The 15,939-nt window shown below is 43.3% G+C and overlaps 1 protein-coding gene across 5 annotated transcripts in view; it reads right to left on the reverse strand.

Annotated features, from left to right (window-relative positions):
- Positions 1–8,474: 8,474 nt before the first annotated feature.
- Positions 8,475–15,939, reverse strand: part of VEGFA (vascular endothelial growth factor A) — a 29,568-nt gene continuing 22,103 nt past the window's right edge. Inside the window, exons 6-8 of one of the 5 annotated variants that reach the window (XM_079969358.1) lie at positions 15,143–15,192; positions 13,820–13,951; positions 8,475–11,732 (exon numbers count right to left, since the gene is read on the reverse strand). In XM_079969358.1, the coding sequence (XP_079825484.1) occupies positions 13,836–13,951; positions 15,143–15,192 (166 nt within the window). In that variant the 3' untranslated portion in view covers positions 8,475–11,732; positions 13,820–13,835. Of the gene's footprint in view, positions 11,733–13,819; positions 13,952–15,120; positions 15,193–15,939 lie in introns of all 5 variants that reach the window. The other 4 variants (XM_079969357.1, XM_079969356.1, XM_079969360.1 and 1 more) reach the window with 4 other exon arrangements.

A 15,939-nucleotide genomic window follows, 5' to 3' on the forward strand; every position in this document is an offset into this window, starting at 1 on the left:
TATTATACTGACCTAACCTTTTTTTGTTTTCTTCCCAGGCTTTGGGCAGGGAGGAATGTGCACTCATCAGCAATGCTGGCCATGAATTGTTTTTTAAAATGTGCATTTGAATGAATTAACATAGGAGTGGGATAGAGGTTTCAGTAGGATGCCATTTCATAGGCTCCCAATGCTGTAATTCTTGGCGCCATCTTGCTTTACCCAAAATGCAATGCCCTGGATGTTCTTTCAGTCTCTGACACTGTAAGAAAACATGGTGGCAGCCATGTTTTTGTGGTGGGCACCTTTTTTTACCCACAAGGCCATGGAAGATTTCATATTGGAGGACCTTACATGGCAGAGGGGGAGCTTTAGATGGTGGGCACAACCACAGCTGCCCAGAGTGCAGGCCCCAGCAGGTGTTACCAATGGCAATGAGCTAGCAGGTGTCAGAACTGCCAGTGGTTTCTTGGAAGCTGCTGGGAAACCCAGCCAGATGGCGGGGTACAAATAAAAATTATTATTATTATTATTATTATTATTATTATTATTATTAAAATGTCTTATTTGAGTCCCATGGCTTTCATAGCCACATCCAAGAAACTGGCAAACAGATGAAGGAAGTCAGAAAGGTTTTTATTTTTATGTATTATTTATTTAATTTCTATACCACCACTCTTCAACAGATGATCAGGTGGCAGTTTTGTGAAAACGTGGATGGTGGGCAGAAGATTTCATAGTAGCAGCTCATTTCTTAATCAGGAAACTGTGGAGTTTCCTGTACCAGGAAGGTATACAGCTCACCATGGGAAGATATGCAAAAGTTCTACCTCAAGCCATGGTAGTGAAGCACCACCACAAAAAGTGTGGGCACCTGTGCTTCCTGTTATTCCACATCTTCTTCATGTCCAAAGCTCTGCTCATGGGGCAATCCTAATCATGTCTACCAAAGTGCCAAAAGTGTTGTTGGACTATGATCCCTTTCATTCCTGGTCATTGGCAGGGTGGCCAGTCAGGCTTTGCCAAAATGAGGATTTGCACCAACAAAACGGAGATCAAAAGCGACGGGCAATTTGCTGGTGGCAATTTATATGTATAGCTACAAATTTACAAATAATTACTGTCATTTAAATGGAAATACTATACATCTCGGGACGCAGGTGGCGCTGTGGGTTAAAGCCTCAGCGCCTAGGGCTTGCCGATTGAAAGGTCGGCGGTTCGAATCCCTGCGGCGGGGTGCGCTCCCGCTGCTCGGTCCCAGCGCCTGCCAACCTAGCAGTTCGAAAGCACCTCCGGGTGCAAGTAGATAAATAGGGACCGCTTACCAGCGGGAAGGTAAACGGCGTTTCCGTGTGCGGCTCTGGCTCTGGCTCTGGCCAGAGCAGCGATGTCACGCTGGCCATGTGACCCGGAAGTGTCTCCGGACAGCGCTGGCCCCTGGCTTCTTAAGTGAGATGGGCGCACAACCCTAGAGTCTGTCAAGACTGGCCCGTACGGGCAGGGGTACCTTTACCTTTACTATACATCTCACCATAGTGGGGAAGACACCAGGTGACATCTGTGCCTGCTCAGGCTGCTGACCACTTCAAGGCACCTGCTGTCCTTATTTATAGTTCATTCTCTTTAAGCCAGACGTGAGCTGGACACCTTCCAATGGACAAGTGTCCCCTGGCAGCCCTTCAAAATAGAGGACCGTTCTTGATAAAGCAGGGCATACGGTCACCCTAACCATTGACCATGCCGGCTGGGGCCATTGGAGTCCAACAAGATCTGAATAGCCATCAGTTCTTCAACCCTGCTCTATACATGTCAGTGGGGCTTAGCCAAAGCTGGTAAGTGGGTTGTAGCCTTAGCCAGATTTTAGCATAGTTCTTTAACACAAGGCAAGGTTACGCACTTCCTAGGCCTAGAACAGGCTTAACACACAACTGCATCAGAAAATGAAAGTAACCACAAGAATAAGCAAAAGGGTGGAGTCTTAGTTCCAACCCACAATAACTAGAGACAATATTTAACCCTACAGTTACCAATTACTGCATAGAGCCTAACAAAACTTGTAGGCATGGCGAGTAACCATGGACCTTGGATCACAAACTGCACACCCAAATAGCTTAATCTTTATTACCACAACTTGCAGGCATTTGTGTCTGTAAACACCTGCAACATGATGTGTTGTATCGCCTTTCACAAGGCGGCAATGTGTGGGACATAAGGCTTTTCACACAGTCACCCCTGTAACAGGTGACAGGGGGTGCTTGGAAGATGCTGAGGTGCTTCTGCTGACTCATGCTAGCCAATAGCATTTAATAGCATCCCTCTGATAGGATGAGGGGTTTGCACGTTCATGCCTCTTCAAGGCAAAGTCCACTAAGAGGAGAGTTTCCTGCCAAGGGATACCCTAGGAATAGCCAAGTATACCTGAATTGATGGACAATTATCAGGAAGGACTGTGGTGCAATGACATCCAGTGTGTGCATGCCATATTTATAGCAGAGTGAGACAAACACATGATTGCATATACACAGAGGAAGCACTGGGCAAGGTGTAGGTTACACCAGCTTCAAAACTCGCATCTGAATTTAGCCTTCGCTCTGCACACTAGGGCACTGTGTCCTAATATTACAAATACCAAGGATGACATATAGGGTTTATTAATAGTGTGAGAGGTGTTTATTGCTCAGCAACAGTCAGTAGCAAGGAGGATATTACATGCCAAGGTCTGAGATCTTTGTTGTTATGGAGTCGGCTCACTCCTGTTAATACTTACTTCAGCTCACAGGAGGATCAAGGCCTGAGGATAGCTGCCAATCACCCAATCCCACCACCCTTCTGAGTAATACCCCTCCCCACCTTCTCACTATATAGAAGGGTCTGGTGACTTCTGTTTCAGTGTATCTGAAGAAGTGTGCATGCACACGAAAGCTCATACCAAGAACTAACTTAGTTGGTCTTTAAGGTGCTACTGGAAGGAATTTTTTTATTGTGTTTAATATTATTAGTGTTATTTATTGGATTTCTTACCTGCCTTATACCATGTGATTCCAGGCTGGATTACAACAATGTTAAAAGACAACATTAAAAGCCAGTTAAAACAATTTAGCGAGGCCATATCCAGTACTATTATACCACTTTAACAATCATGGCTTCCCCCAAGGAATCCTGGGAACTGTAGTTTATTAAGGATGCTGAGAGTTGATGGGAGATCCATATTCCCCTCTCAGAGCTACAATTCTCAGAGTGCTTTAACAGTTGCTTCCTCTTCCCATATAACACTCTGGACATATGTCCTACTTTACAGGATACAAAAGAGGCATCTTCTCCAGGGAAAGGATATCTGGTCCAAGTCTAGTATAAAGATAAAGAGCCATAAGAAGGTGAGAGCCTTGAATTTCGTAGAACTGAATCCTTCATCTAAGTCATTTATAAAGATGTTGACCAACAACGGACCCAGGACAGAACCCTGCGGCACTCCACTTGTCACTTTTTTCCAGGATGATGAGCAATAATTAGTGAGCACTCTTTGGGTTCAGTCAGTCAACCAGCTGCAAATCCACCTAACAATTTCCCCCTCGAGTCCACACTTTACAAGTTTCTCCACAAGAATATCACAGTGGACTTTATCAAAAGCCTTACTGAAATCAGGATACACTATGTCCACAGTATTCCCCTGATCCAGCAAGCTTGTATGGCATGACTTGTTTTTGAGAAACCCATATTGGGTCTTAGTAATCACAGCAACTGCTTCAAACTGCTGACATACTGACTATTTAATGATCTGTTCTAGAACCTTTCCTGATATCAGTAACAAGCTCACCAGTCAGTAGTTACCTGGGTCTTCTCTCCCATCCCACTGCCGCCTTTTTGACGATAGGGACAACATTTGCCCACCTCCAGTTGGCAGGCACCTCACCTGTTCTCCAAGAATTCCCAAAGATTTTAAACAGAGGCTCTGAGATTACTTCCACAAGCTCCTTTAGCACCATCACCTTTCCTCAGAGATTGAAATTCATTTAAAGTAGTTAGATGTTCCCTTACCACCTCTTTCCCCATCTTGGGCTGCAGCTCCCTCCTTGCATCATTTATTCTGTTACCACCAGGTTGAGTTTGTATAGGGATGAAGAAGACATTTTCTTTTCTTTTCCTGACACTGTTTGTATTTGCCCTTGGTGGCCTTTATATACCTGTCCTATCTTTCCTGTAGGATGTTTGCAGGGGTGGAGGTCAATTTTTTCAATTTCAATGAATGAGTTAAGCTCATAGCTTTCTGTCTCTTGATGAAATCAACCCACTAACCTGTGAATAATGGACAATGAGGGACTCAGTGGGTCTTACATCTGAGAAGACATATATAGGGTTACACCATAAGGCTGGAGTCTCAGGCATGTTTACTTGGGGGTGAACCCCACTGAAATCAGTGGGACTTATTTCTCAGTGAACATGCTTAGGATCACACTGCAAAAAGGCCTTAATTTGAGCTGGGTTCTTTGTATCCCACACTTAAAATATCCAGTGTGCTTTCTGTTCTTGATTCAGGGCAGTCCACTTGTCTTTCAACGTTCCATGTGACTTTCCCTTAATATGCGAGTTCAGGGCCCAAAAGCTGAAACAAGAAGCAAGCACACTCCTAGAAGTTGCATCCGTTGGTCTTCTTCTTTCTTTAGTGCATATTATCATTTTTCAGAAGCTGATTCAACCTTTCTAAAGCAACTTTTCTATGTATTAGTGAAAGTGGTATTTGACAGTTGCATTGTGGTTTGCCGTTGTGTTGCAATGCATATTGTGTAACGTTATGTAACAAATTAACAGAAAGTTCTTGGCCTAGGAGGCAGTATTACTAAATACATATCCAGTAAAAGTGTGTAATAAATCAATTGGTCTTGAAACTGACAAAAAGGCAAGGATTTTTTATTTCTTGTATTGACCATGCTTCAAGCTGTTGGAGGATCATGAAGGGCTTTCAAGTTCCTACACCACTTGACTTTTAATAGAAAATGTCAAATTTACAAGTTTAACAGTGCCATCTTCATAGATGTTTTCTTAGAAGTAGGTCCCACAGATTGAAAGGTACTCCCAGTCTGTATTCTCAAGTACGGATAATTCTTTGGTGACCAATGTAACATTTGTAAGCTTCTTTAAATAATATTTTATGTTTTAGCTATTAACTCCAATTAACATTAAACTATTTGTTAACTGGTTTAATCTTCCCTACCAAAATAATAATGAAATATGCACTATTGTTGTCTAACTCTTGTTTTGCTTTGTATTTATGTACTTAAACATTGATTTGGCAGGGGGGGTTGTTTGTTTTGGTAATGCTGATTTATTCTGCATTTGTTGAAATGTTGATTTTTGTCATTTGAATTTACTAACATGTTCTGTATTTTTGTATGTTTGTATTTTCAATATTTTGATGTTTTTGAATGTTTGCTGTGAGCTGCTTTGGGCAAAACTCATTGTGGAAAAGCAGCATATAAATAAACTCAACCAATCATTATGCTACAAGTAGTTTGATTTTTTTTTCATTGTGGAATTTTTTTTTTTTTTTAAAATGTGACCAGTGTAACTGTTTTGCAGCCTCAATAATTCTTCGCAACTTTGATTCCCCCCTCAAAAAAAAATATGGATCAATAATTTGTTTTCCATCTGAGCTAATGTTTCATAGACGAGTCTCAAAATTATGGTAATGTTTATTGGAAACTGTGGGGAATAGGCTCTCTGGTAAATGACCTGGAACCAATGTATCATGACCAATATAACATGTGACAATTCACTGATAGACATCCACAAATAAATAGCTCCAAAGCTAAACCCTCTTGCATTCACAAGTTGCCAGTCAGCATCAAGTCCATGAGGGAAGTTGTAATTCCCAAAGGAATTTATACTTAGCTGCAGGCAACACTCAAATGATTTGCTTCTTTCCAACCAAACATTTGTCATTTTCAGGAAGGCAAATGCCAAAAAAAGTTCCTCTTTTTGAAGATGACTTCATGTTAATGAATATAATATTGCATCACCCAGTCCACTTTTAAAAAAAAATTCCCAGTCTTAAACCCCAAAATAACGAAGTTGCCAACTGACACTAGTAGTTCACTGGTTGTTTCTGCTTCTGCACTTTCATTCAACATAATCACATTTCTCCTAGGGACATTATTCCCCATGGTTGTAGCATTTATCTTAAATTATGTTGAAATTCATTAATGCTTTGTGTTCCAAGGTTGCCTTCAACATTTCACAGGCAAGAGACCTTCAGTTCCTGAGGTGAAATTTCAAGATCAGGGGTCAGGAAACTCCAGAACACGGCCCAGTCTTGGCCTGACAGGCTTCCATAATCGGGCCATGAGGCCATTTTGAGCAAACCATAGCCACCCAACCTGCAACTGATGTCATACAGGTGTGTGACCAAAAGAGTGGGGCTTGTCCAGCTTCCAAAGTGCAAAGAGGCTGGTAACCAGCTGGTTGTCGGAGACTTTGAAGCACTGCCCGAAGTGGGAAAACCAGTTTAAAATCCAACATGAAGTCCTCTGGCCACGATTTTACCTCACTTTTGGCTCTAGACACCCAAACATCGTAACCTTTCCTCAAAGGGGAACCGCTCCAACTTCATGTTAATTTCAGTTGCAGCTTTGACATTTTTATTTTCCCATTATGTGTTGTAAGCAGTTTTTAAAGATCTCTGAAAGAAAGGCATGGTGTCCATGTTTTAATAAAATGGAACCCTGAACCAGCTGGAAAACCCATCCGACGGCCCCGAAGAATCATCTCACCTGCAGTTAACCAAAGATTGTGATGCAACTGTATTTTCTGAAAGCCCAAACTCATTCTTGCTGAGGATATGTACTTCAGGAAATCACTAGGTAATTGATAAACTTAGTTGCGAATGCCATCAAAAGACTGGCATCTGTGGCATAGGTTCATATGAAAGAGCCTTCAATAAAGTCCACCACAACTAGCTTGCACAGATAAACAGCAGTTGTATGAAAATGCTAGGTTGTTAGGTCTTCCAGCAACCTCTGTGTTCATTAGAGCCTTCTGAGTGGACATCTTACTTTCTGACTGAACTGTTTGCTAGTGCAGTGGTACCTCGGTTTTCGAATGTAATCACTTCCAGTAGACCGTTAAGACTTCTGAAACATTGGAAAACCAAGGTGCAAAGGGCCGTCTGCAAACTCAATAGAGAAAATTGGGGGGGACTCAATGAAAGCCATTTGACTTCAAAGGTGCGTTCGAAAACAGAAGCATTTAATTCCAGGTTTTCGGCATTTGAAAACAAAAACGTTCGACTTCCGAGACGTTCGAAAACCGAGGTACCACTGTATAGGAATATTTGGATATCTTAAGAGCACAAGTAGGGAGCATTGAAAGCATACAGTGGTACCTCGGGTTAAGTACATTATTCGTTCCGGAGGTCCGTTCTTAACCTGAGACTGTTCTTAACCTGAAGCACCACTTTAGCTAATGGGGCCTCCTGCTGCTGCTGCGCTGCCGGAGCCCGATTTCTGTTCTTATCCTGAAGCAAAGTTCTTAACCCAAGGTACTATTTCTGGGTTAGCGGAGTCTGTAACTTGAAGCGTATGTAACCCGAGGTACCACTGTATTGGTATTCTGCCCATAGATCAAAGAGGGCCGTTTTGTGGCCTTAGGTCACTACATAAGACAATTTTGCTCCCCTATGACAGTTGATATCCTGGCCATTCATGTGCACTTTTCATTTAACCATTAATTAATTGGCTACTTGTTACCTCCCAACCTCACATATACTCTCGATATACAGTGTATGGATTGTCTTGGCATGCCCAGAGTGTTGATTCTGTACATTGCTTTCTGTACAACTTTCACAGCTATACAAGCCCTTCCCCCCGTGACCCCCTCCCCACAGCCGATTAGCAAAATCAGTTCAAAAACACCAGCAGAAAAAAAAGATGCAAAAGAAGTTTGGGAAAATAAACCAAGTGAGAATTAAATTCTTTATTACAAAAAAAGCCATAGATGGTGGTTTTTTTAAAGATATATTTGTTATTTTTTTGTCTAAAAATAAATATTTCATATGGAATCTTGAGATTAGCCAGTGTGGCAAATGTATTCTTTTCTTGCCACATTACAGATAAACAGTAGCACCAATAAATAAAATGATAGTAAATTTTTCTATATTTCTGGGGCGCAGGAGCGGGTTACATATATAAAAATCGTAGTGTCTATTTATTCCGAATCACACATATACATAAACATATATATATATATATATACACACACACATACATATAACCAAATATATATATAATATGTAGATGTATAACCCTTGCCTCAAAAGGAATGTGTAGGGGGAGGGTGTTAAGAGATATTAATTAAATAACTGATCATGCTACTGACTCTGTCAACAACTGGGGAGAGATTGGATGGAGCAGAAGAGTTAAAAATTTATACATAACAGTACAAAAAAAGAGGTACGGCTTATAAATAGTAAAATTAAATATTAACAAAGAATACTGAAAAATACCTAGTTTAAATTATTATTTTTAATTTCTAATTTTTAAAAAGGGATATTAAACAAGTATATAGAACAATGTTTGTCACCTTGCACAGCATGTATACATTTCAGCTGTGTGCGTGTGTGTGCACGCACAAGCACACACACACACCTGCACGCACACACAAACTCACACATACACCACACTTGCTATTGGGTAGAAGGAAATTTCATAGTGGTTAATCATCAAACTTGCAACAAGTTGATTTTTTGCTTGTCTGGAAACAGACAGGCATTTGGCAGCATTCTCACACAGACCAAATGTAACTTGATTTTTTAAAAACCCAGACTTCTGAAACTGAGCACCAGGCAATTGGAAGCAAGCTTCCATACACACACACACACACGGTGGGCACATGGTTCTAGACCTCTGCATTCACAGCCATCCACCACTGAATTAGGAAACAGGTCTGCAATGTGAAATGGATGGCCAGCGCTAAGTGCTGAATCTCTTGGGGGGGGATCCAGAACCTACAGCTACCCCAATGCAAGGGAAGAAGTTTGGATTCATTCCGCCCACTCACCAAGCCAATCAGAGCTGGCCTTACTACCTTTTGAGCAGTCAGGCAGCCACAGGTCCATGCATGCAGCATCACTCAGGTGCGCACACACACATACACACTGAACACCAATGTATTTTACATAAATTAAATAGGAATAGGTTTTCAAAGGCAACAATGCTGCTTCAAATCTCAAAGAGTCTGCACCACCTGCACCTGCTTAGAAGGCAGCAGAAGCCGCCCACAATGTCACAGGTGCTGGGTTCAATCCGACTGGGGGAGGGGGGAACGGAAGCACTGCCCTTCCAGGATCAAACCAAGTGCAGGAGCACCAGTTCCACTCACCCAACAAGTAAATTTCATCTAGAACTAATGAGTGAGGGGGGAAAGGCTACCAGTGGATTGTATCCATGTTGCACTTGCCAAGTCATCAATATGGCCCTATTATCATCAGCACTCATTTGCTGGCCAAGGCCAGGGTGCATTTGGGCAAGTCAACAAACTTCAGATATTTAAAGTACATTGCTGCCAGCTCCTTTCCAGATCAGAATGTTTACTTAATACCTAGTGGTTTGGTGTGCTTTGGTGTTTATAGTGTTTTATCTAGCAAAGGCACTGAGCATTATAGCCTGATCTCACAAGAGCACTTAGGCATCCGTTACTCAAAATTTGTGCATTATATCTAGGTGACTAGCCCAAGCTTCTGTGTTGTAATGCAGTCCCCATACCAGTGTTACAATGGAACTCTTGCCAGTTTTAAGAGTTGCAAAGCTTTTTTCTACTTTCCCAAGGGTTGTGCACACATGGTCCCGCAAATCGCAGGCAATGCACGTTTATAGTGGCTGTTGACTGGGCCTGATTTTACAAACACACACACACACCTTTAATTCAACAGCCTTCCCCAACCTAGCTCAGTTAGTTGTAATCCAAAAAAAACTTAGTTGTAGTAAAAACAACAGTAACCACTGGAAAGTACCAGGTTGGGAAAGCTGTACTAAAGGGAGTTAAACGATACTGCCAACATCTAGAGAGCCTGAATATATTAGCCACTCTAGGGTGCTACCAACTTTAACCAGGTTCCACATAAGAATGTTCTGAACCTTGTAGTGCAGAAGCATGATGAATGGGGTCAATTTGAGGCTATCTTTGTCACATCAAGCCAAGTCATACAAGTGTTTTCTGAACAATTCAACACTGAAAATTCAAGATTCTACATGGCACATTGCTCAAGGTTACTGGGGAAGGAAAATTTAAGATGGGCACCCCCAAAGTCCAGATGAGAGTTTACTTCAGGCAAATAAACTCATTATAAATTATCCAACGTTTGGTGGCGAATGCTTCATAAGTCTCTTGTTAAATAAGTTTCTGTTGCAACGGAACACGTTTTCAAATAAACAAGACCGTGTATTGGTAGGATAGGCAACATTATGCCACCAGCATGATGGTGGAAAGGAATAAAGTTACAAAACTCCAGCATAGCACAAGATGTCTTGGCACATTCATGTTACAACAGATTGAGAATATTAATGAATTCACAAAACGAGAAGTAATCTCTCATCGGATACTGCCCAGCAGGCTGTAAATGCCACTTTCCAGTTTTGAACCTGTATATTTGTGTGCATATACTCCCCACACAGACACACACTCACCCCCCACCCCAATCTATTGTACATATATACTTCAGATTAATATCCCTTTCCAGAGATGTTCCATAAGCATCTTCAATGGCAGCTCTGTGCATAAGGATGGCAGACAGCACTGCTCAACTGCCTGGCTATATATTCTTGCTTCCATGTACTGCCAAGCCCCTATATCCTTGATTTAAGTAGCAAAGAGAGGTTGCAAGATTGTAGATCCCAGCAACGCCTGCTCAAGTTGACAAGCACCAGCCACTGACAAGCACCGTTAAGGCCAGAACATAGATCCAGGGCAAAGTTCCTGCAGCAAAGTCAATTCGACAACATACAGCAGTGTCCCATCAAAACAGGCAGGTTGCAAGACAAGTTGGGGCAGATCGTTTTGGAGAGGAGGGAGAGGGAAGTTGACCGAATCCTCAGACCTAGTGGCTAGAGTCACTTCCTTGACCTTTTGACCCATAATATTCCAAGGCCCCATCTTTGGAATCCCCTGCCACCTCCTCTCTGGTGCCAATGTCTCTCCATACAAGACAGGGCCTGGGGAACTGAGCTTGGTGGAGCAGCATGCTTAACAGAGTCAGCAAGAGTATGAAGATTACACTGAGCGCTTTTGGCTGAAGTCCAGTCATCGTTTCTTTCTTACGCCCCAAGTAGCCCACTTGTGTCCACAGCAGTTGAATATATCCAGTGAAGACACCAATAATGTTAGCAATGTTTTTTTTCTCTCTTAAAACTCAGAATATATATGTATATCTATATTTACAAACATATATATTTTTATTCGTGTGAAACGAGAGTCCCAAAACATACCACTCCAGTCTCCCTGGCTCTATTATTTAGCAGCATGAGAAGGAAAGTCTCTATAGAAAACCAGTTCAAAACCAAAAGGTGAATCTTGTGAGGGTCCTCGGGGAATGTTCCTTCCGGAGTCCATCGTCCGTACTCAAAAGTGCTGTGCTCTACTGATCCTTCATTTTAGTGTTCATTTGGATTAGTGTTTTTTGACCAGGCGAGATATCAGGCTCCAGAAACCAAGGCTCTCTTCCCCCACTCCTTTTCTTCTCTGCTGCTCACCGTCTCGGTTTTTCACATCTGTTGAAGAGAGTGGGTGGGGAGAAGAGGTTATGGTTAACTGAAGTAACTTAGGTGTGGGATTCTCTGAGGTGATGAAGGCAGTGGTAGGGGAAGAGGAGAACTACAGAGCTACTAGAAGAACAGCCAGTCCCATTGTTTCCCCACATAAATCCATACAAAGCAGGTGAGGTGGGTGACTTGAAATTTGTCTTAAAAGAGCAATTTTTAAAAAAAAATTTAAAACACCACTGCGTTTCCATGTGATCCCTGCTCCCAAATAATGACAGAAAACTACTTTCCTCTCCAAACTGTCATACCTCCTTGCACGTCGCAACTCTCACACACACAAATTATGCCCCCCCCCCAATCTAGATTGTTTTTTGTTTTGTTTTTTTATGTGGAGGTGCAGCCAAACAAAGCCGTGAGTGTCTCACGCAGGCAAAAGGGAAACAAAAAATATATATCATTTGTCATTCCACTCTTTGCCAAGAGACAGTGGTTAGTGCCTGAACACAGCAGCAACAGTTTGTGGCAGAAGCAGGAAGAAGATGAATTTGCTGTGCCCTTTTAAGGTCCAGATTTCATAACTCGGTCGGAATGAAAGTTCATCTGAAGCAGCTTTCCACACTCACACAGATATGAGGTTGCCAGCCCCAACGAGTACAGCCTCTCCTCCCACCTGACGCACTGACAAGACACTCTGAAAATCAGCATTTCACCCTGGCACAGGGGAGAACCTAACCATGCGGTGAATAATTTCCAAATCCTAGAGCATTTTCCTTCCTCCTTTGAGAAACCTTCTGAGCCTTAAGCTTCTAGCAAGGATGGTTTTCCAAAGCTGCTCTTTGGAAAGTTTGAGGAAAAACTATAAAGGTCAAGGGCAAGAAGATGCCTGGTTTCTCTCCAGGGACTACTTCTGCAGGGTGAACTGTAACCCAAGAAGAGCTGGCTCCCTTCTTTCTGCAGCAAAAGGCATCCACACTCAGGTTACAACCCCTCACAAGATTCCCCTGCATAGAGAGCAGTGTGTCTCAAACTCCTCCACTAACAGAGAATGGAGCTTCCTGGCCAATCATATCAAAAAGCCCAACGGTATCCAGCTCAATATCTGCAAGCACACATGGTCGACTGCGGATATTGTAGGTCAGTCTTCACCAATCTAGTGTCTTCCAGATGTTTCTGACTACAGCTGCAACTCTGCAGAGTCCCAGCAAGTCCAAAGCATCTGCAAGGCACCAAATGGACAAAGCTACTGTAGAACCACATGTGCTATTCTCAGAGAACTAAATGGACTCCTGCCCTTCTAGCCTTGGCTGCAGGGGACCCTTTCTATCGAGGCAGAAATGCTCGTTTCCCAAACGTAAGAACAGGATGTATGAAACCTCTAGGTGACAAGAAGCTCTGGGATCTTTGTGAAGGGTTGGGTGGTATTTGTGGTTACAAAGTGGATACAGAGATGATGACATCTTGTATGCACTCAGTCAGACTTTGAGGTGGTGCATATCATTGGCTTGTGGCATTGCTTCTCTGCCTATTCTAGTCCACGCAAGTCACTCTTCCAATTACACCACAGATGGAAGGACTCAGTCCTAAGGTGGACTACCGCTGCAAGCCTTAATAAAGATTTTAAAGAGCTTGTCTAGTTACGCTTCAGTTCTCCTTACAGCCCTGTGTCTGGAGCAAAAGGGACTTCTGTTATGATCCAATAGCCTATATCCTACTATACAAGCACTTGCATCAAAGGCACCGAGCCCTTTCCCCTGGTTTCCAGCAGCATGAAATGAGCCATCTTGCTAGCCAAGGAGCACGTTCTATCTTAACACCGCCCTGTCTTGTTGTCATTCCAGCCCAGCCCTACCATAACACAGAAAGCTTGTGACATGAGACTCATAATAGCCCTGTCCTTTTCCCTATCCATGTCAAGCAGGGGAAAGGAGGGATCATAGAACATTGGCAACAGAAGCCAGCAGGAAGCAAAATTTCTCTTGCTCTTTCTCAACTTGAGAGTGTTTGTGTGTTTGTGTGAGCTGCACGCACGTGTGAGTGTGTGTGTGCCCATATGTTTGTGGGTATTTTCTCTCTCTTTCATTCTTCAGGACACAAACCTGCAAGTGCGCTCGTTTAACTCAAGCTGCCTCGACTTGCAACGTGAGTCTGTGAATTTGCAGGAACATTTACAGGTCTGGGGATCTTGTTTGAACAAGTGCTTTCTCCTTTCTGAGCAAGGTTCACAGTGACTGCAAAAAGGCAAAAGGAAAGAGGTCTAAGCTACAGCGCTTTAGCGGGAAGAAATTTACACATGCAACACCCTAAACATTGAAGCAACCCCTGCCCCCAACCCCCACTCGCTCAGCACTGCTCATTCAGAACACTGCTGGCTGGCAGACAGTCCCAAAGGCGTTCCAACACTTACTTGCAACAGCTTAAAGAGAAAGAAACCGGCTCTCTGCAGCTGCACAATTCACAAATCCTGCATTAGTCCAATTGGCCAAGGTAAAAATGGCGAGAGCCTCCTCATGTTAACAGAGGTCCCCAAAACAAGAGTGAAAACATGTTAAATACCCAGTGGCAGCTCCTCCTACAAAGAAAGTCTTGCTAATGTCAACTGGGGCAACAGCTATACCAAAAGGTGGAGAGGAGAGGAGACAGTCTCCTAGATTCAGCTGCTTTGTGCGTGGGGGCCTTAATAATAATAATAATAATAATAATAATTTCCCCCTTAGGGATTGAATCAAAATAGCTCCTTTTCAAATCCCTTTCCTGCTCCAGAACTGCCACCAGATTATTAGCAATGCAGGATTCTGTGAATTGAAGAGAGAGAGAGAGTAAAAGAGGAACCACCAATATCCAGAAGAGAGAGAGAGAGAGAGAGAGAGAGAGAGAGAGAGAGAGCGCTCCTCATATGTTTCCCAGAGTCCTCTAGCTCCTCACTGGTTAGTGTTACCATCAGATCACACACAGAGACATAAACATGCATGAATGGCAAGCATCAAGCCCTTGTTGCCAGCCTCATTAACAATGACAGCCTTAAAGGGAAAGCTGAAATTAAGGGAAGCGAGGAGATGGGAAATCACACAGGGGGAATTGCAGGGTGCAGCAACAGTGAAGCAAATAAGCCTGCCTGTCCCTTCATGTTGTTGTGCCTTCAGAAGAGAAAGAGTAATCCCAAGCAAGAAGAAGAATCGCTCCTCCTTTTATGCCTCTGCGTCAGACGTGCCAAAGCTGCTACGCTACCACCACCAGTGAGGCCACCCCAGCTCTCCACGAAGGAGTGATTTGGAGAAGTGGGGGGGGGAATTGTCTCTTTGTTGTAATTAGGTGTATCACAAGCAGGTGTTTTGATTTGAGGGGTGATGGGAAGAAATGGGAAAGGGGCAGAGTCTACAAGCACATGATGCAAACGTACAAGTTTTGTGGTTTATACCGGCCTCTCTTGCGCTTTCTCTTTTGACCCTTCCCCTTTCCTCGCTTTGATTTTCTGGAAGAAAAACAAAACAAAAAAAAAGCAGAAAGAAAGAAAAGAGAAGGAAGGAGGAAGAGAAGAAGCGGGAAGGAAACAGGGAGGGAGGACAGGAAATGGGGGAGGAACTGCCCTGTGAGCTTGGGCGAACAGGAAGCCCAGGAAGAAGAGAAGGCTGGAAAGCCTTTGGCTCAAGGTTTCTTTTTTGCCACCTCTTACTCTAGCCCCCTTCACACCACCAGCACAACCCCTGTCAGGGCTACGGAGCTGAACCATGGCAGACCCAACAGTGTCTCAGCATGCAACCCTGCCACTGGCCCAAGAGATGGGAGGAGCTACTTCTCCCCACTTGGCAGAGGGGCTTGCTGAAAGAGGCCTGGAAACTGCCTGTGCCCAAATGAAATGCACTATTCACCATCAGCTGGTAAGAGACAGTGCAGGCAGGCATCCTTGATAAAGCATTTGCGCCTTGCCCAGCATATGTCTGGATTATTCTGACACACAGAACTTCTGACCTCAGAAATCCAGTTTGAAGAACTCCAGTAAAATTATAAGGGTGGAATTCAAAGTAGCACTAAGGAGACCACCCATCTTTGCCCCTATTCTGTGGGTTGATTTGGGGGGGGCACAGAAGGAAGGAAGCCCCATTGCATTAGCTGGACTTCTTGTGTTGGCTCCCGCTAGCACAACTATTTAGTTGAACTCAGCCCTAAGTGGTGCTCAAAAGTAGGCAGGCAGCAAATGGAACTGCTGACTAAAATCTCA

The sequence above is a fragment of the Podarcis cretensis genome, assembly GCF_951804945.1.
Source record: "Podarcis cretensis genome assembly, chromosome: 3".
NCBI lineage: Eukaryota > Metazoa > Chordata > Lepidosauria > Squamata > Lacertidae > Podarcis > Podarcis cretensis.